The sequence below is a fragment of the Ictalurus punctatus genome, chromosome 4 (genome assembly GCF_001660625.3).
Source record: "Ictalurus punctatus breed USDA103 chromosome 4, Coco_2.0, whole genome shotgun sequence".
NCBI classification, from domain to species: Eukaryota; Metazoa; Chordata; class Actinopteri; order Siluriformes; family Ictaluridae; genus Ictalurus; species Ictalurus punctatus.
The window spans coordinates 23899435-23923619 of NC_071284.1; the positions used below are offsets into that span (position 1 = coordinate 23899435).

The 24185-nt window shown below is 37.6% G+C and overlaps 1 protein-coding gene across 6 annotated transcripts in view; it reads left to right on the forward strand.

Moving 5' to 3' along the window:
• Nucleotides 1-14424: 14424 nt before the first annotated feature.
• Nucleotides 14425-24185, forward strand: part of golim4a (golgi integral membrane protein 4a) — a 29386-nt gene continuing 19625 nt past the window's right edge. For all 6 annotated transcript variants that reach the window (XM_017466270.3, XM_017466271.3, XM_017466273.3 and 3 more), the window contains exons 1-3: nucleotides 14425-14579; nucleotides 14764-15140; nucleotides 21159-21233. In XM_017466270.3, the coding sequence (XP_017321759.3) occupies nucleotides 14933-15140; nucleotides 21159-21233 (283 nt within the window). In that variant the 5' untranslated portion in view covers nucleotides 14425-14579; nucleotides 14764-14932. The remainder of the gene's footprint in view (nucleotides 14580-14763; nucleotides 15141-21158; nucleotides 21234-24185) is intronic.

Here is a 24185-nt window from a genome sequence, read left to right on the forward strand (position 1 = left end):
TCCGCTATTTCCACTCTGTCCTGACTACGTCACGCTGCTACCGGAAGTGCTACTATTATTGCGTTGCAGTCCAAGCGCACCTATTATTTTTTTGAAACGTGCATAATTTTTTAAAGGTCTTATACAATAGGTTTCCATGCATCCAAGGTCAAAAAACACTTCGGTCTGCTCATAATTTATGTCTATATGGTAGGTGTATCTGATAAAGTGGTACATAACCGTACATAAATCAAAATACGTGTATTTATCCTACTATATATTATATAGAGAGACATGTATTTCTCCTACTATATAGCAGGTAAGTACGCTGTTTGGGACGCAGCCGTGCTCTCTTGTTTGCCATCAAACGGTTGAGCGCTGCCGTGTGTGTACGTGTCCTGTCTCAAAAATAGACACGTATACCTGCGGTGAAAATTTCAGACGACATTAATAGTGTGATTAAGGTGTGTACATGTCTGTAATGCACTTCGATAATGCAACTAAATTAGGAATACTCAACATGTCTTAATTCCATTTGTGTTTACTTTGAGTATGACTTTAGTCGGCTTAAGGTCATCCATAAACACTGTGTACATATTATTCTTAATCAGAGTATCGTCTTAATCAGGTTAAAATCGAATTATTGTTGTCCATGTAAACGTACTGATTCTAAACTCCTCCTTTCAAAGAGCATACTCTGCTCTGATTGGTCAGATGTCCCAGTCTGTTGTGATTGGTCTACCGCTGTCAGTGAGCAGCCAATGAAGACCAGAGGTGGGGGTGGGGCTTATTGCTAAAAACCTACGTAGGTTAGTACAGGAAGTAAGTCTGGAATTACTGACGAATCGTTTCAACTGTTCAGAATCGGTTCCTTCTTTTGGGAGTCAATAACTCCGTTTGTCATGCACTTTGATTTTTGAAACTTTGCAGACATGTTTATATTCACAAACAGCTCTATAACACACGACATGAAAGGCAATATTTGAAGAAAACATAATAGGTGCACTTTAACAGGTTTCTATTATATATCATTTATACATATGTCATAAGTCTCACATACTTATATCATTGCTACATGAGATGCAACACCCTGACCTCAACCCCACTGAACACCTTTAAGATGAACACCCAGGTCTCCTCACCCAACATCAGTGCCTGACCTCATGAATGTACACTAATTCCCAAAGCCATGCTCCAAAACCTAGTGGAAAGCCTGATATATTATGTGGCCAAAAGTTTGTGGACACCTAAGCATCACACCTATATGTCCTTGTTGAGTAACCCATTCCAGATTGAATCATTTCTAAGCTCCAGTCTTCTGCGAAGGCTTTCCGCTAGATTTTGGAGCGAGCGTGGCTGTTGGGATTTGTGCTCATTCAGCTAGTGTTAGTGAGGTCAGGTACTGATGCTGATTGAGGAGGTCTGGGGTGCAGTCAGCATTCCAGTTCATCCCAAAGGTGTTCAGTAGGGTTGAGGTCAGGGTTCTGTGAAGGAGGACACTCAAGATCTTCCAGTCCAAAAATGGTAAATAATGTCTTAATGGAGCTTGCTTTGTGTACAGGGGCATTGTCTTGCTGGGAAAGGTTTGGGCCTTTTCGTCCCAGTGAAGAGAAATTGTAATGCTACAGCCAAAGACAAGTGTGTGCTTTTGACTTTGTTTGGGGAAGATCCACATATGGGTGTGATGGTCTGGTGTCCACAAACGTTTGGCCAGTGTAAGTGTAAATTAAAATATCACTAGCCATGTCTCAAATGGTGTATTTCACACATGCTCACATTGGGAAACTCAGTGGGGCTGCAAACAGGATCAAAAAATTTTAAGGAGGTCCACATTGCAGAAATGTGCCGTGTAAATAAAAAAACACATTGGGATACGCTGTTATAGGAAAAGATTCCATGTCATGGTGGTGTGACACCTACTACACCAAAGTGAAATATTTTTAATGTAACGGCATGTCCTAAACTGCTTTATTCCTCTTGTAAGTGCTTTTATAGATCATGCTTTCTAACCACATATAGTCACATTTAATCTTACAAAACATCCATGAGACGTGTTAGTTCCTGCCATCACTTATTTATAGCAGGCATAAAGAGTCATCCCTACACCAGCTTTTCTGTTTCTCTCTCTTGGAGTTAATAAGACAAAAAAGAGCCGTTTGTCATGTTATGAAGAAACAAGAAAGCACAAACTCTGAGCGCAAACGGCCCTGAAGAAAACGTACTGACTGTTAAAAAGACGTACTGACACCTGAGACATCTTCCATAAATGTTAAATAATTAATCTCCTAACAGAAAGCTTCATGATATCAACAATTTAATGTTTTTTTACTTTGTTAAATAACATATCTTTTTTAATCCGTTTTCTATTAGCCAGATTAAGCCTTACAACGAATTAATGTGAAGGAGCTGTTACTAAAGAAAGATAAGATATGACATCACACGCTATGATAAGATAAGATAAGCTCTGACTCCAGTTAGACCAGCAAATTGTACTGAGTTATTATTAAGTTACTTGTTAATTTCTGAATTAGATGTCACATGATACTACTATCAGTTCAGTAGTTAATAATGCACTTTATCATGCTCACATCATGTCATTAATGAGTAACATAACACAATAGTAAAAATTTAGCTTAAATATTTATTTATAACAAACATTTTACCAGTAGTCTAAAGATATTTGTTAAAATCAGATTTGCATTTTACAATTCACCAATAATCTTTATAAACACTCACATTTATGTCATATGTCCCGCATATACTCACATACTTATATAATTGCTACATGAGATGCAACCCTCTGACCTCTACCCCACTGAACACCTTTACGATGAACTGGAACACAGTATGCACCCCAGGTGTCCTCACCCAACATGAATGAACACTAATACCCAAAGCCATGCTCCAAAATTCAGTGGAAAGCCTTCCCAGAAGAGTGGAGTTTATTATAACAGCAAAACATCTAGAATGCAATGTTCAACAGGCACATATGGGTGTTATGGTCAGGTGTCCACAAACATTTGACCATTTAGTGTATGTGCATTGTATACTTCATCAAGAAGTTAAAGTCTGCCAATGTAGCATTCCATGAATCATCATCACTGCTGAGTGGGTCTTTTCTTTTTTTTGAGCAAGTCTTTTTTGTACCTCATAGTAGATTACATTCTGCCACCACATTAACAGGATTTTATTTCCATACTGAATGCAACAACTGGGCACGTGAGAGATGTGATGGCAGTGTGAGTGGTAATAAAAAAAGCTCATCTGTAGCATTTGCAAGGCAGTATAAGGATAGATAGAAGTGTTTGTCTAGCAGTGAAGTATCAAAAATAATCTAGTAATCTGTACTATTTTACTATTTTTATTTAAGATCAAATCAAACATTTGTCTCAGTTATCTGACAAAATATCCAGGTCTTGTGTGTTTCTTTTCATACTGATCTCCCAAATAAGGTTTTTACACTAATAGTTCACTTAGTCCCTGACTACGAGAATCCCTTCTCTTAGTCTATAGTGAACTAAGAGGCTGTATTTATGGATAGAGTCGTCAAAGCAGGGGCGCATGTTGGCTTAGTGGTTAGCATGTTCACTTCACTCCTCCAGGGTTGGGGATTCAGAGCTTGCATGTTCTCCCGTGCTGCAGGGGTTTCCTCCTGGTACTCCGGTTTCCTTCCCCAGTCCAAAGACATGCATGATAGGCTGACTGGCATGTCCAAAGTGTCCGTAGTGTATGAATGGGTCCTGCGATGGATTGTCATCCCGTCCAGGGTGCACCCCGCCTTGTTCCCCATGCTCCCTGGGTAAGGCTCCAGGATCCCCGCAACCCAGAAGGATAAGCAGTATAGAAGATGGATGGACTTCAAAACACTGTAAGTCACTCTGGATAAAGGTGTCTGCCAAATGCCATAAATGTAAATGTAAATGTTTTTTGTTAGTAAACTCAGAGTCTCAGAATATACACATTCATTCATGTTTAGTAACTGCAAATCGTGGACCTGAAGCCTATTATTATTTTATTATTATTATTTTATTATTATTATTAGTATTATTATTATTCGGAAGTATCTGTATTAGTATTGCTAAAATTAATTTGACTTTAATTAATACAAGTATTCAACTACAGTGCCTTTTTTAAAACTATGAGGTTTAAACATGCCAAATCTGGCAACCCCAATCTCCAGGTTCCTGCTGTCCTGAAACGTCTGTGCGCGATGACGTCATTATCAGGCCTTTATGGGATGTGCGTAAGGGGAAATGCCCCGCCCCCACCAGCAATCTGAACACATCATTATTAATCTAACACGATTTTTATACTAATCTAACACAACTGATTGGACGTCAGATCAGTTATTTTTTGTAATTCTTAAATTAAATATACATTTTATAAGGGAAACCACAGTTACTGTGGGATATTTAAATGAATGTGCCACTGCTGTTTCATAAGCACTTTGTTTTTGCATATCACATTTAAATTGTATATATATATATATATATATATATATATATATATATATATATATATATATATTTGTATATATTTGTGTATATATATATATATATATATATAATATTTAAAAATAGTTTATGCTAAAATGAACGTTCTTGTACAACAGCTAATATGAATATTTTAGTTAACATTTGTAAAGAATAGGAATCTTCATTTGTGTTCAGATTGCTGTTGGGGGCGGGGCGTTTCCCCTTTACGCACATCTCATAAGGGCCTGGTGATGACGTCATCACGCACGACGTTTCAGGACAATACATGCGGACTAGTTGAATACACAGCAGTATATATTGTACTCCCCTAATGAATAGGATGTGTGTCAAAAAGTTTAAAACAAAAAAAGTTCAATTCTAGTGTGAAAATCTCTGATAATATTTGCTTTTGCTTCTTTATTTAAGAATGTGTGGAATCTGTAAGACTTCACTCAGACTTCATTTGGACACTGAGAGGTCAGAAAACACATAAGGTCCTCCTACATTAGTCGTGCGGTTATGTACCACTTTATCAGATACACCTACCATATAGACATACAATTACTGACTGTAGTCCATCTGTTGCTTTGTTTTTGTTGTTCAGTTTGTCAGCCCCCTCTATCCATCCATATGCTTCCACCACAGAACCATGTGTGACCAGGTATTTGTAAGTGGTGGACCATTCTCAGTACATCAGTGCCCCTGATTAGTGTGTTTGCCACAATAATTGTCTATCTAAACATTGCACTTATATGGTAGATGCATCTGATAAAATAGCCAAGTGTAATATATACCTATAAACTGACAACTCAGTGTGTAATAGACCCGTTGAAAATATTCATGGGATAACACATTTAGTTCAGATTCAGATTCTGATTCAGGTGATACTCTCAAATGTGTTGACATGTAGAGAGGCTTTTTGGGAATTAGTCACCTTGTTTATCAGACAATAAACCATTTTAAACTTGCTTTACAGCTGCAGTCAAAATATGAAACGTTTTATTAGTAATTTACTTGTACAATAAAAGCCAACCCAGCAAGTAACCGAACAGTACTGCCATTATGTTATGTTTTAAAATCCCGCCATCTAGTGGACATATATGAGACTTGCAACTATTCAATTTAGCTGTGATGGCAATAAAAAAGGCTGATATTTGAATATACTGTATATAAATTGTACTATTACTACTACTACTACTACTACTAATAATAATAATAATAATAATTGTAATCATTGCCATCACCATCATCATCGTCTTCTTCTTCATCATCTTCATCATCAACATAATCATCACCATCAGCATAATCTTCATTATCGTTGTCTTAATCATCTTCATCATCACCGTCCTCATTGTCATCATCATCATCTGCATCATCTGCATCATCTTCTTAATCGTCTTCATCATCATCATCATAATCATCATTATCATCATCGTCATAATCGTCTTCATTATAATATTAATAATCATCATCATCGTCGTCTTCATTATCATCAATCGTCTTCATCATCATCACCATCGTCGTTGTCTTAATCATCATCTATGTCATGGTTATCATCATTATAATCATCTTCATCCTTATCCTCCTCCTCATCATCATCATCTTCTTCATCACCAACATAATAATTGTCTTCATCATCATGAACATCATGAGCATCACCAACATAATAATTGTCTTCATTATCATCAACATCATCATCATCACCAACATATTAATTGTCATCATCATCATCATCATAATTCATCTTCAGTAGACACAACACTGGGCAACGGGCAAGTGACAGATTTTTTACCTGAATTTTCTCCCCAACCTGGTTACCTGCCAATTCTCACCCACCAGACAGCTACCAACTGGGGAGGGTAAAGGCTAACATCCTTTGAGTCACATGAACCCTGAAGCCATCTTTTTAAACTGCTGCTCATCCTGCATCACAGGGCAGTGTAACCCACTCAGAGGAAAACGTGTTCTGCCTCGTCAGCGTACATGAGCTCACAGACACTCACAATTGACGAGTGTCACTGTGATCTAAACTCACCATCTCTGTTGTATCACTCGGTAGCCCTAAGGCAGATTTTTTCCAAATTTATTCCTGCAATAATAGTACAACAACAAGGTACAATAAGGTTCAATACATGTGAAATATAATTTATATGACAAAAAATGAACAATAATAATAAAAGAGAAAATATGCCTAGAATATCATACGGGTTTTAAATGAAATAAAAAAAACTTCAGCAGTCTGAAATTGGAAGATTTAAGCAATCTTTTTACAACATTTCCGAAACCATAAATTGAATGCAAATTTATAATGTTAATATATACTAATATGTAGTGAAGGCAGGACACCATACATACATATTTACACACTCATTCACACCTAGAGCTAATTTAAATTAGCTTGTCTACCTGCCTTTTTTGGAAGGAAACTGGAGAACCCAAAAGAAACCGTGCTCAGTATCGACCCTGGGACACAGTTGAGGCCCCTCAAATATATTTTATTATATATTATAATAAAAATTAATTAATAAAAATGTTATGTATATATATATATATATATATATATATATATATATATATATATATATATATATATGTATAAATATATATATATACATATACATACATATATATATATATATATATATATATATATAACTACAGTATAGTGAAAGGGATTCAAGAATGACTTGTAGCTTCATGCATTCATCAGTCCGTTATGGGAGAACGGTTTTGAATATCAGAATTCCCTTTATAACTTTTGTGTAAACAGGTCTCAAGCTGATGTGAGGCACTTAAATGGAAAGATTTTTGGCATGTTATTGTAACTTTTCACTCTTAGGTTATGCGATCGCAAAATTTGCTGCATAGCCTCAGGGCATGGTCCTGAAGTTACCTACCAAGATTTGTGTCAGCGTGCAAGGTTGATGCTGAGATACAGCCTAGCTTCACATCCTGTTTGGCGGCTTCACCAACAGATTTAATGTTATATTATGGGCAAACCATTTGGAATATCAACAGTCTTTTGATAACTTTTGTCCAGGTTGTTCTGAGTATAATGTATGCCAAATTTGTTATTGATGGGACGTAATTTGTAGAAGGAGTATGATCTCATTTATCGTAGGTTTGTGTGCAATCTATTAATACACATTTTCTTTACAGATACAATGTGATTTATGAAAGTAATTATTGTGAATGAGGATGTACGTATACTGTATATAGAGCTTCTCCTGACCATGCCTGTGGAATCCCTAGTGGTAGGAAATTGTGAAGTTATTATGAAGAGCGCCCATCACACTTATAGTCAGTCATGTCAGCATAATTGACAGTAACTACTGACTATTGTGCTCACGATAAGGTACAGACAGATGATACAGATACAATCAAAAGTAATATCATATAAAAACATCTAAAGATGGATGACGCGGAAAATGGCTGAGCTTGCCTTACCTGAAGATTTGGTTTGCACAGCTTTGAACCAACAACAAAACAATGGAAAAGACAACAATAATGAGTAATTTTTGTCTAGAACAAGGGCCAGCGTGTGTGCAGGTTTTCATTCCAACTAAGCAGAATTCACACCTGAGTCTGTTGAAAGTCAAGATCACATGATTAAACAGGTGGAATCAGGAGTGGCTCCTGCTTGATTGGAATGAAAGCCTTCACTCACACTGGCCCTTTGTGAATAAGATTGGACACCACCACTCCAGATTGTCTTTGTATGCTGTAGCATTACAATTTGCTTTCACTGGAACTAAGGGGCCCAAACATGTTCCAGCATGACAGTGCCCATGTGCACAAACGGAAGTCCATGAAGACATGGTTTACCAAGGTTGGAAGAATTTGAGTGGGCTGACCTCAACCCCACTCAACACCTTTGGGATGAACTGGAATGATGGCTGCACAAAAGGCCTCCTCACCTGATGTCAGTGCCTGACCTCTTGTACTCTTGTGGTAGTGTGGGCACAAATCCCCACAATCCAGTGAAAAGCCTTTCCAGATGAGTGGAAGTCATTATAACAGCAAAGGGGGAACAACTCAATATTGTTGACCATTGTTTTGGAATGGGATGTTCAATACTTGGGCGTCCTTATACTTTTGATAACTGTGTTGATAATTGACTTTTTTTAAAAACCATCATCAGACTTGCCCCCAAGCACCTCAAAACAAAGTTATGTCCATGACATATGCCATATACTTCATATACTTCATCTGTCTTGTATCAGAGGTATGTTGATATAACTCGGCACACTTGACATCTCTCAGCTGCTTTTTCAATACATACATAAATATACAATAATACATTTTAGCAATTTATTTATAACTTTTTAAACAACAATTCTGTTGATACGGTTAGAATTTCCAATCATCGACCAGGAAAAACCACAGAAAGTGCCCCTCAATTCAGAATTCTTCTTCAGGAAATTTAAGTTCCTGCAAGTTCAGCAAGTGACATCAAATCAAAATGGCTGCACAGCATTAACACCAATCAAAGTAACACTACTTACCTTTAAAGTTAAAGAGTTGAAGAGTTATGCTGTATATACAAGTCTTTGCTTTAAATGGATCAACATACTAATATATTCGCTAGTTAAATCTATAACACTGACTGTACAGATTGCTTTTTGGAGGAGGAAAATATACATCACTCATCACAAGTAGCTAGCTAGCTTATTGCTAACAAAAAATGAACATAGAGGTGTCCATACGGTAAATGATTTACATTCATCCTTCCATCCATTTTCTGTACCACTTATCCTACACAGGGAGCCTGGAGCCTATACCAAAGTACTCGGGGCACAAGGCATGGGACACCCTGGTTGGGGTGCCAACCCATCTCAGGGCACAAACATTCACACATTATGAACAATTTGGAAATGCCAATCAGCTTACATCACATGTCTTTGTACGAGGAGGAAACCAGAGCACATAGGAAAACCCCAAAGCACAGGGGTACATGCACACAGAGCAGAGGCGGGAATCGAATCCCCAAACCTGGAGGTGCGAGGCAAACATGCTAACCACTAAGCCACCGTGCCCCGCTGATTTACTTTCATACCTTTCAATATGTTAATCATTTATACATTAATTAATTCTTTAATATTTAATATAATTAATTAATATAATTAATTTAATATTAGTTAATCCTTCATTATCTTCTGTAGTAACACATTTATGTTGGTAATCAGAAGTCTAGCACATCTGTTTCTTGATATTTCAGCTTGTGTGTGAGAAAGCAGGAAGGAGTCCTTGAAGGCCTGTTTTAAGACACAGAGGGAGGCCTATTCTGTCGCGACTGATTTAAGACACCAGTGAGAAGTGAAGTTGCAGTCATGTCTTCTTATGCATGATGAATAGAACAGGCTTGGGACCTGAAGAGCTAAAGTAATTTATGCATTAGATATTCACCATATACCCTGCGAAGGATTGGCACTCTGTCCAGGGTGTACCCCGCCTTGTGCCCGATGCTCCCTGGGATAGGCTCCAGCTTTCCCTGTGACCCTGAAGGAAGGATAAGCGGTATAGAAGATGGATGGATGGATGGATATTCACCATATATGCATTCCTTTCCTGTTAACTGTATAATTATTTATCATGATTCATATTAATTAGATCTTTTAATTTGTCCAAAAAGCATGAAGTCCTTTGTCTACTGGTAACCAATAATGAAACACTAGCCCTGTGCAGTGAACTATTTAATTGCATGTGTCGCTTTGGCCTTTGGAGTTCTTCTCCCTGGCCATGATGAGAATAAACGTATTACTCTGGAGTATGGTACCCTGTGTCTCTGTGAGTTTAACTTTAGATTTGTCTTAGAAGGTAATATGTCCACCACACCCATATAGCTGAGGTAAAATATGTAGTCATTCTAAGCTCCGACTTCTCATTTCCAATGAGTTCTTCTCAGTTCTATTTCTTCTCCTGCAGTAATCCTTCATTAGCTGTTACCTCGATATACCTATGCATAGAGTGCAACCATTAGTATAGAGCGTAGAGAGCTTGCTAGTAGCATTCAAACCGAAATAGGAGAAATGCATGATCTGGATTGGTTAATTATGTATCTCACCATAGCAGCTAGAAAGCGAATGGAATGTGATAATGAAAAAAAGTAGGCTAAGTGTTCATTTAATGTTTTGGGTGGTTGATGACCATTTATGGACATTAATATAGCCCCAAATCAGTGTTATTTGCCAGGCACATAGTCATCTGTGTTGAATGTAGGCAGCAGTGGTAGCTCAGAGCCTCAGTGGACTACTGATCAGAAGGTCATGAGTTCAAATCCCAGCACCACCAAGATGCCACTGCTGGGTCCTTGAGCAAGGCCCTTAACCCTTGAATGAGATAAATGTAAGTCGCTCTGGATAGGGGTGTCTCGAGTCTGATTGGTCAGGAGGTGTGCATTCTCAAATCTGACTGGTCAGGATGTATAACCGCACAGATTGGATAGTAGTTCCAGTGGTAAGGTAAATGTGGTTTATATTAATGCACTCTTTCTAATACATTATTTTTTCTATAGTAACAACTCATTCACAGGAATGTGTATGGCAAACGCTCCACATAATCTTAGACTAGTAATAAACAGATTTAAACAGCGGGTTGTTTAACAAAATAAAGTGTATAATAATCACTGATGTGCTGATGTTTTTTATTAGGAGACATTTATTAAACATTAATGGAAGAAGTCTTAGTTATAAGCACATTGCAACAGTCATGGTGCTTTAGAAAGTTTCCCAGCACAGGAAAGTCTTTTGGATAGAGGAGTTTACGTGTTCCCGGTTTCGTTTTCTTTTTTGTTTTTCTTGGTAAAATCATAGGCTGCAGAGAGAGAGAGAGAGAGAGAGAGAGAGAGAGAGAGAGGCTGGAGAAGGGAGTGAATGTTTACAGCGGCTATAACATAACTGATAACAGGAGTTAACTTGTCTCTTGGACATTCCACAACATTAAATGTATACTAAATCTAACTATACACTCTTAAAATGTGTTCCTTAATATATTAAACATTATAATACTTGGCAAATCGCTGTGATATAAGTGGAATAACACACTTCAGGTGTTGTGCAAAAATCTCTTCACCCAAAGTCTGAAAACTTCCAGAGACTTCAATTCAATTCAATTTTATTTCTATAGCGCTTTTAACAATGGACATTGTCTCAAAGCAGCTTTACAGAAACATATAAACACAGGATACAGATTTTAAGTGTCTGAATTTATCCCTATTGAGCAAGCCGGTGGCGATGATAGCAAGGAAAAACTAACTAAGATGACATGAGGGAGAAACCTTGAGAGGACCCAGACTCAGAAGGGAACCCATGTTCATCTGGGTAACAACGGATAGTGTGAAAGTAAGGGAAAGTTCATTATGGTTTTTATATGAAGTCTGTTTCCCAGCAACCACAGTGAGAATGTCCATGTGGAATTGAGGTCCAAAACCATTTCCATGATACTTCAAGCAGCACCATCCTCAGCAATCTCCAGGTTGCACTGCTTGGGGTCATCCTCAGTGGCAGAATGTAGCCTCCAGTTGCTGAGAACTCCATCCAGAGGTAGGGCATCAGGATGGATCAGGCAGGTCTTGAGAGCAGAAAGGGTCAGGATCACTGGCATCTCCATAATATCATGAGGCCATGACCAGAGACGTGAGACAGTCTGCAGAAAGCCCAAATTATGCAAACACACACATGCCCTTTTATACCTTTCTTAGGCAGGGTTTTACCTTTTCTCATTAAAAAACAAACCAATCTCCTTCCCCACAATTAATTATTCATGTCTATATGATGTCTTAGATTTGTGGAGCATGTGCAGTTAGTTGCTCTTCTTAAAAAGGTTTTAATGATGACAATTTTTATTTATTTATTTATTTATTTATTTTTTTAAGGTTTCACTCAGACAGACTCTTTGTTTTTTTTTCCCTCTCTGACCAAAATTCCCCTCTATGCCTCAATGAGTTTCTGCCTTCCTTCCTGAGGCCTTATCCTAACTTGATAATTGGTATCGGACCTCAAGGTTGTTTACTAAAAAAACGGATTCTGTGCAGAAAAACACAGGATTCATTAAACTCAGTACACACTTAGAATATAGCTTGACCAGAATGTATTTGACAGTTTTAGATGATGCTTCTAAATATTGATTATACATACTGATTGTACTTTATTAACATCTCCAAATGTTAGTTAAACATATTGATTACACTTTATGTTATATACAGGCTGTATACAGTAAGATTACACTTTATATTGTATACAGGCTGTGCGGTCACACAAAAATAATTTTGATAGTTGTAACAACACTCCGATTTGCGTTGCACCCCAGAGTGCATTATTTTCATATTACTGTCTGTCCTATATTATTCCTTACTTATAAGGCGAATTTCAGTTCTAAAATCTGGCAACTCGTCTGTATATGCACACCTGTGATTGCATCACAATAATTGAATTCTGCATTAATGCGCCAGATTTTGAATCAACAAATCTGTTACAATGCAGCCGTTGTTGTTCATAGAATACCTTGATCTTTGCCTTACTGTTCACTGGATGAATTGTTTATTGTGAATATTATTATTCATAAATGTAATTATTTATTGAACACTGGAACACTGAATTTGTTTTATAATACTGGGGTTTTTTATGAAAGCATCAAGCCACTCGTTTGTATCACAGTTAAGTAGATTTTTACTTTTCTTCGAGTTGTGTGACTGTATACACAATCAGTACATTTACATGGACAACAATAATCGATATTAACCCAATTAAGACAATACACTGATTAAGAAACTACCATGTAAACAGTGATTATTTATTACCTTAATCCAGCAAAAGTCATACTCGAAGTAAACACAAATGGTATTAAGACATGTTGAGTATTCCTAATTTAGTCGCATTATTGAAGTGCATTACAGACATATACACACCTTAATCACACTATTAATGTCATGTGGGAGTTTTTGCCGCATTTTGCGTCAGGACATGTATACAAAAATTTTCTTTCCATTCGGCGTCATCAAATTCCATTAAAACAACACCTTCCCACCAGTCCTTAATTCATACTCGCATCCAGTACCTCCGAGTTTGTCGCAGTGGCATGAATGAAATGTTGCCGAATGAAAGTACACAGGAGGCCTGTTGCTGGAGAATTTGTATCCGTCTGCGTCTATTTGCACGTATAGCACGACAAATAATTAACTGCACTTGAAGCTTTCATAAAAAGAAAAATGAAACACACAAAACTGTATATGGTACCATAACGAGGACGAACTGTATGTTGATATGTGAAATTCTGGAGGGAACGTCAGACGGCGTGCCGCGGGGACATAATGACGTGTGATGTTATTCGATCTATGTTCTATAACATGTAAAACAGGAACATGAAAGGAATATTCTAAAAGCAATTCATGTATATGGAAGCCCTAAGCGTCCATGCGTTATTAATTTTTTTCTGTTGTTTTCTCATGATCTGGACTTATTTTCTTAATTCTTAATTTACACCTTAATCAGAATACTGACGTATTCAGAATAAGGTCAATAAGTACATTACTGCTGTCCATGTAAACATAGTCTATATGAATCATCGTTTGTGCTTAAGAACACAGTCTCTCGTGCTTTATTGCTTTAACCTCCCTCTAGGGTAAAACGAATTCCAAACGCGAGAGATGAAGTCATCAACAACAACAACAACAACAACACAATATAAATTTGCTCATTTCAAGTAGCTACAAACAGCCACTTTTAAACCGTATACCAAAAAAAAAATCCCGCCTCCTGCGCTGCGATTGACTGAGAACGTTCCGCCTAGTCAACCAATAGGACAATCGGATTTTGTTACATGACGTTTAATCGCTAAATTGGATGACAGTTTCTGACCAGCTATAACAAAGGGAAATAAAACAATGCAGATAATGCATTATTATGGTTATGCAAGTTTAAAGATAAGCGTGGGGCATTTTAATGTAGCACCAGGAAAACACTCACTCACACACACCGTCCCAACACACACACTTTCCTCTGACGGAGCAGTACATACACCAATAGCAGTAGGCCCAGGACGGGCAATAAGCAGGGAGGGACTTCCTTCAGGTCCGCTGCAGCTCGGTGACACGTAACTAAAGCTAAAGGTGTCGTGCAAAGCTAATAGGTCTGGTTATATATAAATATATATATATATATATAAATATATAAATATATAAAATGTAATTCATATTTGTAGAAAAGTTTTGGAGAGGAAAAAAACGAGCTTAGGACTACTTCTGTTTGTTTGCTAGAGGGAAAAAACCGTCTTTTGTTCACTTTTTGCAACTTTTCTTTCTTCTTCTTCTCAGGGTGAAAGTAAACAGAGCTGTATGGGAAACTTTTCCTCCATCCTGGAAATGGATGTTCCACACCAGAGAATCTGCTTCCATCTGAGCTGGAAAATCCTGGTTTAAATGACTGCTCTTGGAATGTAAAGCCCATAAAGAGGGGAAAGTTTTTTGGAGAAAGTTGTTGTGTATGCTCAGCGTGGAGGAGAACATGGGCAGTGGGGTTTGCTCCAGAAAGCAAAGGAAAATCTTCCAGTTGTTGCTTCTCACCACTGTGGTTTTTGTCCTCGTTTATGGAGGAATGATTTGGTATGAAATGCACCAGCAGCTCAAGAGGACGGAAGCTCTGGCTCTGAAATACCAGCAGCACCAGGAGTCTCTCTCAGCCCAACTCCAAGGTATTCAACAGTGTTTCACAAGGTCAAGACATCTCGAGACCCCTGAAACTTTTCTTTACTTTCTTACTTTGTTTTAATCCAGGCTGTTTTTGTTTTAATTCTGTTCTTGTTTGTACTTAAAAAAAAACAACAACAAAAAAACAAACCCCAACATGATTAGACAAAGTTTTATCTTCACGAAGCTGTATATGCAGAATGACTTCCATAACGACTAACACATTATTCTTTATAAGTAGTTATCAATAGGTAGTCAGTGTGTTTTTCCCTCAAAATAATAATTTAAAGACTATTTAGAAACTTTTTATAATTTTTTTTTTTTTTTTTTTTTTTTACATGAAATGACGGCCATTTTACAGCTCTTACATTAAAACTAACCCTTTACTCTTGGCACATAGAGTAATTATGGTAGAGGTTATAGTGACGGTTCAGTATGCTTTTGTACAAAACTTTATACCGCAATACACAGAGCACAAGACCATGTGTAACCTTCACATAAATTATGTAACCTGTCATTCATCCATTCGTCTTCAGTAGCTGTTTTATCGTAGTCCGGATCGCCCTGGATGTGCTGTCAGTCCATCTCAGGGCATCATAAACACATTGCACACACATGTACACACATAGGGGCAGTTTAGCCAATTCACAAACCTGGAGGAATGTCGCACGCACACAGGGAGAACATACAGAACAACAAAAAGACAGTAACTTGAGCTTTGAATTGAACCAAGGACCATGGAGATGTTAGGTGGCATTTCCTAGCCGCTCTGTCGCCCCTCATGTAATCATGCGCTAGTTTGTACAGTGATATACAGAAAACTCTGATATTGGGGTATGATTATCATAATGTGATTTTTTTTGTTTTTCATACTGTTCCAGCACTAATTGTCATTAGAGGAGGGTTGGGGGGTTGAGTCCCACCATTGTCCTGTATGCATGTTGTTTGCATGTTCTCCTTGTTCCTCAGGGGTTTCCTCTGGGTACTCTGGTTTCCTCCCTCAGTCCAGAAACATGCGTTGTATGCTGATTGGCATTTCCAAAATTGTCAGTAGTGTGTGAATATGTGTGATTGTGCCCTGCGATGGGTTGGCACAATGTTCAGGGTGTCCCCATGTCCTGAGTTCCCTTGGATAGGGTCCAGGCTCTTCACAACCCTGTGCAGGATAAGCAATATGGATTTTTTTTCATTCTCATGCTTGATGTGAACATTAACTGAAGCTCTTGACCTGTATCTACATGATGTTTCACATTGCGCTGCTGCCTCATGATTGGCTGATTAGATAACTGCATGAATGTAGTGGTGTTCATAATAAAGTGGATGGTGGATGTGTATTACTATATTATATATTAGGGATGCACCAAAATGAAAATTCTTGGCTGAAGCCGAATATAATGAAAAACTTGGCCAAAGGCCGAACACCGAACACGTATTTTTTGCGTTTTTTCCATTTCTTTTGCCATTTTTTCACCATTGCATAAATTAAATAGTCAAAATGTGCTTTTTACTATTTTGTCTTGCTTTTCAAAGAAAAAATCAATTACAAAAACAACAATTTCAAAATATTTATTTAACACTGAACATTTTTTTCATTCCAGCAGGCATAGGCTACCAACAAGGCACAATATAACTTTAAATAAATAAATGAGTAAAATAAATATATTTTTATGTGGTCTTTGAGCCCCCCTTGAATAGCCGATGTTAGGCCTATAACTGACTGCTGAAAGAATGTAACACTCTGTAGCCTACCAACAAAAAAGTGCATTGACGAGTGCAAAAAATGGTTATATTCAGTTCTATACGGCTGATTATATTGGGGATATATACCGCTCGCGTCCCTGTACACCTCGCGGAGTATTATAGTAGATATAGTATAGTTAGATACGTTGTTAATGTTAGGTTCCTTGATAGATTTAGTTAGTTTAAACTATAGATCAGTTCACTTAATCCCCGCTGGTTTTTCCGCTTCCAGTCCATAGTCCTAGTTCATGTTTCTTGTTTTGTGTTTTGACCCTGTTTTCTGTGACCGCGACTCTGATTCCTGCTTTGCCCCGTTTATGCCTGTTTGCCAATTGTGCGACCCTTTGCCTGTCTTGACTACATTTTTTGGATTACGATTTGGATTTGTCTGCCTGCCCTTAAATATATAAGTCTTTACCTGCTTCCATACTCTACTCCCTTATGTCTCGCGACGTGACAGGATACTCCGGAACAGAAACAAAACAAACGCATGTGTCCACAGTAAACAATGTTACGGTTTTCAACATCCGAAGAGCATGCGCTCGCTAAGCACTCATGCATGCGCGCGTGCCCTCTCATCTCTCAGAGCACGCTGCTGGAAGTGTAGGTCGTGACATTCGCGTGTCTCACTCTGGTTGCTAGGCTATTTGGTCGCGTCATCAAACACGTCATTGTTCGGTCAAATTTATTCGGCCTTTTCACTTATTCGGCCGAATAATTTCGGCTACCGAACATTCGGTGCATCCCTATTATATATAGTAAGTATATATTACTATACAACTATATTTAAGCTCATTGGTGATGCCACAAAAAAATCACCTGGAAAATGGTTTAAAAATGGCTCAGTGAAAAGTGAAGAAATTTTTCTTAACTATCATCTTTTATGCTTTGTATTCTGTTCGATTAAACTATTTAGCATAATATTTGTAAATGGAAAATTGTGAGCAGGGGAAAAAAAATCTGTATAACACAAGCCTACTCTGGAGTCTGAAGTGAATTGTTTGTACCAGCAAGCCAGGTTTATTTATAGCACCTAATATACTCTCTAATCCTTAACATATACGCCTGATGTGTGTACATACTGCTCTACTATAGCCTTAATAGTACCATAAGTGTAATTAACCCAAGCTAGTAGTTGCATCTGGACTTGTAATAAGGAAAGCCATAATTACATGTATATAACAATTAATGCTGTTTTAATTCGGGACCTATGATTCAGTCTGAGAACATACACGGACACAGTCATGAAAGGAGTGGGTTTTCTATTTAAACACAGAAATGAACAGAATTGAGGAGACATTGAAATGTACTTATTGTACTTATTTTTTTACAATATTTTTCAGAGAAATTCTCTCATTGCTATAGCACTTGTAGCCACAAACTAGCCAGCTAATCTTAACGATGACTGATCTTTAAAGTTCATAAAGTAGAGTTGCAATCAAAATTATTCAACCCCCCCCCATTGAAAATCAGGTTTATTGTCAAAGTTTACAGACTTTCAGCTGTTTGCAACGAACAAATAAAACAAAAGCATTTTAAATAGTTCAGCACAACGAATGCTTCAAGTGGTTTCCACAAATACAACTCAAAATGCAACTTAATGATTTCTCCACTTTCAAAATTATTCAACCCCCTGAATAGAATCCCTCACAACAACACAAATATGCAAAAGAGGTGTTGTCTCAAGCACACCTGACGCAACTAGTCAAGGGCCTCATTAATTGCACCAGGTGTGCTTCAGCTGGAACACATATATCCCTGATACACATGAAATACCTTTCAGTTGCTTTTGTTTGATTTGTTCATTGCAAACAGCTGAAAGTCTGTCAATTTTGACAATAAACCCAATTTGCAATGGGCAACATACTGTGTAGTCAGTGTTCTAAACCTGGCCAGCTAATATGTATGTACAGTATATGTTGATTGATCTAAAACAAATACTACTATAATCTCATTTAAAAGTAGAGAAGAAAAGTGTTTGATTGTACGTCATATGCTGAGCTCTGGGTTGAGGAACTTGGGTGTTGAAGACATCTTCCTGACATCCCAAGTTCCACATTAAGGAGGCAGTTTCTTTGTTAGCTTTCCTTGAGTTATGAGATTAACTTGAGCGCAACAGAACTCTTATTCTTATTCCTAGCATTTGTTAGCTGAATTAGCACCATAGCCTTCAGTTCATTAGCAAAGCTCACTCAGTTATGCCTTCACTGAATGGATTTCTTACAGTTAAAATATTTCTACTGTAAAAATAAAAAAAAAAACCACAAAAAAGCAAAGCTACCAGATTAAAGAAGATGAGTGAAAACAGGAAATGAGAATAAAATGGAGTGCTAGCACATTCATAAGCAGCATACTTGAGTGACTATTTTGCAAGCTAGCACACTGTGTTAGATAGCCTCTCACTCACAGGCGCACATTATTGTTAATAAAATCTTATTCTTTGATAACTGATAGATAATCTCAGTGTGTTGTGTGTAGTGCATTAAGATACTCTGCTTAGATTTTTTTTTTTTAATCTGAGCTAACATAGCCAGGGGAAAGGCGTATGAGAATCAGGTATGTGAGAATGCTAAATTAGATGTAGCTTTGTTCTGTACTCATTCATTATTGTGCTGTTATCTTGTCTGTAAAGGTATCATTGTAGAGCCTTTTTCTTTTCACACACCATTTTGTGACTCCTCTGGTTTTTGTGGTAAGTCTACCTAGACTGGATTTGGAAGCATGTCATTGGTGCTGCAGAAATGGATTGTGTCTCGTTTTTGTTTCTGCTGGCCCACTCAATCACATTCTTTCTGCCTGTCTTCCTAAGATTGTATCACAATCCACCAGTATTACATTAAGCATAATGTGGCTGAATATCTGTCTGCCTGTGTGTTTGTCTATGTATTTGTCTGTCTGTCCGAACAGAGTTCAGTGTGCCGGAGCTTAAATATCAACTAGGGGTCATTGTTTCTTTCACTGTGGTTCATTTAGTTCCTAAGTTTGAAGTGAGGTTGGAAGATTCATTTGGATAGCTGCATCTGTCGATCCAGTTTTTATCATATGTTTTATGAAAACAGGTTAAGGTTCCAGAGCACACAACTTAACCAGAGTATCGCCTGTTGTACTTCCAGGTCAACTCTTCATGTTGAAATGTCCTGCAGTGCACTTAAAAAAAAAAAAAAAGGATTTTGGATCATTTTCCTTTGGCCTTTTTAGAAATAACTGTATGACAAAATGAATGAGTTTAATATTTTTTGTACCTGCTACGAAAAACCTTCACGTTTTCATTTTGAAGTGGGAAAACAAGAATGCACTGTACCTGGACCTGTCAATGCAGCTTTCTAACTAACGATAAAGTAGTACACTAGGCTACGGTAAAAGTACAATGTAATCAGATATCGCCAATGATTGACACACAACCCGATACTGAGGTCTGGCAGGCGATAATCACCCACGTTGTGTGGGGGAACGGAATTAATAGAGATAGTAGTTAACATTTAAGTAGAGCTTCCTGGAGCACGTTTTGTGTTGGTATGGGGAAAAAAAGGGTTAACGTCACAACACACTGCAACCATAAGAACATGACACGCCCACTGTAATCACAAAAAAAACAACAACTCTGCATTCAGAATCCTCTTCGCAGTGAATTAGTATGTCAGGTTAATATTAACCTGCAATAAAGCCCGTTTCCTGTTACTGTTATTAAAAAAGGATGTTTAAAAGGATGGATTGTGACCGGCCGAGCCTTCAGACCGCAGCAGAGCAAATTTCTTCACCTCGAACGTGGCATGGTCTGGTGTCTGATATGCTGTAATATTACTTCTACTTCTAGAGTACTGTTTTTATTGATTTTATTCTGCCACAAGAATTTTTTGATCATTCAAACAAAGTGCAGTTTAAACCAAAAGCCTACACTGAAATGAAGAAGAGGGTAACACTAACTTTACTGGATCATAATAGTTATTAGTTAATAGTTAATTATTCCTCGTTGTGATCTAAACGTGGTGCACAAGAGGTGCACATTTCGGCCATTATGGCTTTGTATGCGTAAAAAAAAGTAATGGAGGAGCCTGTCAGTGGGTCAGTGGCTCACATGCTGTGTGTTTGTGTGTGTGTGTGTGTGTGTGTGTGTGTGTGTTCTTAAAAACAGCACAGCTCATATTACCCATTCAGCTGACGTTTTTGTCCAAGCCCGGACTGGAATGTCTATTGTATAACTACTGTATAATTCTGTGTATGTGTGGATTCTGCTTAGTCATAGAATGTTTACAATGTGTTTCTCCATCTTTCTCTGCTTTTAGTTGTGTATGAGCATCGGTCCAGGCTGGAGAAATCGCTACAGAAAGAACGGCAAGAGCACAAAAAGTCCAAGGAAGGTACATGTATGCATATTAAATGTCATGTAATATTAAATATCATGTCTGTTGTTAAAAAAAATTACAACAGCTCAAACTACTGGCACATGATATAGCATTGAAAGTAATTTATCAGTTTGAGCAACAGTTGTGTCTTCCGAGTACGGTCATGGGAAAAAGAAAGTACACCCTCCTTGAATTCTATGTTTTTATTTATCAGGGTCTAAATAACAACTTTAAATAACCTCAGGTGACAAAAAAAACCCAACAAAAATACTCAACAGATTTCAGTATGTAGCTATTCTGCCCAAAAAGTAAACCAGGATTCAGAAATCAGGTGGGAAATAGCAAGTACACGCTTTCTATTTCCACAATCATTAAAAGAGTAATTAGCAGTAAGCTGTTAGTAATGAAATGCACAAGGTTAGTTCATCGTCAAGAAATGTTACTGCCTCTATAAAAGCAGAACATTTGGCAGTTCGGTGTTCCGAAGCACTCAGGTGTGTATGTACATCATGCTGAGAAGAAAGGACATCAGCCATGACCCCAGAGAAGCAATTGTTGCTGCTTATCAGTCTGAGAAGGGTTATAAGGCCATCTCCAAACAAATTGAAATTCGCCATCCAACAGTGACAGTTGACAATCTTTGCAACAGTGGGCGTTCCAGAAATTAAGCCCAAAGTAAGACCATTTAATGCTCAGAGACATAAAGAAAAACCCAGGCGCTATGTCTTGTGACCTACAGACCTCTGTAAGCACATTAAATGTTTGTTACTGACAGCACAGTCAGAAAAAGACAGAACGAGTATAGCGAATTCGTCTATTCTCCTAAAAGAATATGGCAGCATGACTTAGGTCTGCACAATTGCATGTGAACAAACCACTAAAGTTCTGGAACAGTATTCTTTGGACTAATGAGACCAAGATGGAGATGTTTACTCATCATGCACAGCGCCGTGTTTGGCAAAAAAAAAACACAGCACCTCAGACCGTGTTGATAATTCTGTAAAGCTGCTTTGAGACAATGTCTATTGTAAAAAGCGCTATACAAATAAAATTGAATTTAATTGAATACCAACTGTCAAGCATGGTGGTTAGACTTGTTTTGCAGCCACAGGACCTGGAAACTTGCAGTCATTGAGATAATGATTAACTCCTCTTTATACCAGGATATTCTTGAGACAAATGTGAGGCCTTCTAGTACAGCAGCTTAAGCTGAACCGAAATTAGATCATGCAACAGGACAATAATCCCAAATACACCAGCAAATTGACATCTGAATGATTAAAGAAGAACAGGTATCCTTACATATCCTTAGCTAATTAGAACCAGGGTGTTACAGAAAAGATAAGGGGTATTTGTTCTTTGCTTATATCCAAAAGCTAGGTAGTGTTTGCAGGTAAAACAAAGTAATGAATACACAAGGAGTAGCTATCTTCTTTCAAACATGTATTCAAAAAGGATAAAGACCAATATGACAAGGACCCCACAAAGTCCACAATTAAGAGGCTAGATCTATGAAGTACTTGTAAACAGTATTGTGCTCTAGTAGCAATTTAATCATGAACACATTGGTTGTATAGATATGAATGATGATGTCATGGCAAAAAAGTCACACCACCAAAGCAGTAGAGGTCGACCGATAGTGGAGTTGACCCATTCCGATAACTAAGTTGTGCAGTACCTGCTGGTAACCGATTAATCAACCGATAGTTTTTTAAAATTGATACTGAATGAAAACATAACACTCAAAGTAAAATACTGCTGAACTTTATTACACAAATAAACAGTACTGACTGTAAAAAATAAATATATAAATATTAATAAATATTAAAGTAAATAAAAGATATACATCCAAACTGAACCAAAAAGTAACACTCCAAATAACAAATAAAAATAGATCCAAATTTGATCCAAAAGGAATCAAAAACACTTCAAATAACACAACAAAATTTGTCAGTGATGGTTTTTATTTCGCCTCTAGAGGCCGTGCTCATACTGTATAATGACACCCTCCTCAGCTACTCACGCAACAGACGCAACCAGGAAAAACTATCGGTCTGGATTTATGCCAATAAAAGATCCAGCAATCAGTTATCAGTGCCGATTAATCGGTGAAACCGATCAAATGGCTGATCTCTACAAAGCATGGTAAACAAGACTGGTTCACTTATTTTCAAAACATAAAATCGACTAGAGCATACATTTGAGCCACTGGATGAGGAGGACATGGTATAGAACTCTTACTACATCCCTATTGCCAAACTTTGCACCCTGAATTTGGACATTTCATTTTCCTGGGCTTTGAGAAAAACAGTTCTAATGCCCTTTTGTAGTTGAATTCCTCTGGGCTCACCTCAGGCAGGCAGCCAGGTGCTCTCTTTACAGCCTGTTACCAAGGTCAGATTTGACCATAAAATGAAGGTAACTACAATTAAATGAATGAAAATAAAAGATGCAGCACACTGTTTGTACTCTTCTTTTAGTTAAGAAGAATGGGGTTAAATATTTGGCACACGTCTCGGCAACTTCACTCATACACATATACTCGCTTAGCATTTCTCATATAATCATCCTAACCCTAGGAGTTATGAACAACCGATATGATTGACAGACCTTTAGTGAATCATCTGTCTGTAATTCATAGTCACCTATCCCAGTATCGAGACGAAGTGGCGCGTCATACGACACATCATGCTCATCAAATCGAATAATTTTGTGTTTAATGTATAGAAACGATTATTCTGTCTAAAGAAATGTGCACTCAACATGTGGGAAATGGGAAGTAAACAAGGAGAGTGGTCTGACTGACTTGGAGTGAGGGATGCTTTGCCAAAGCAACGGCACAAAGCAGAAGTCTTTTATGTTATTATGAGGAGTGTAAAAATATTTTCGGTTCCCTTTTTTATTTTTGGGACAAATTAGGTAATTAGTGGGAAACGCTGACCTAGCTACTTTTGGATAAAACGCTTG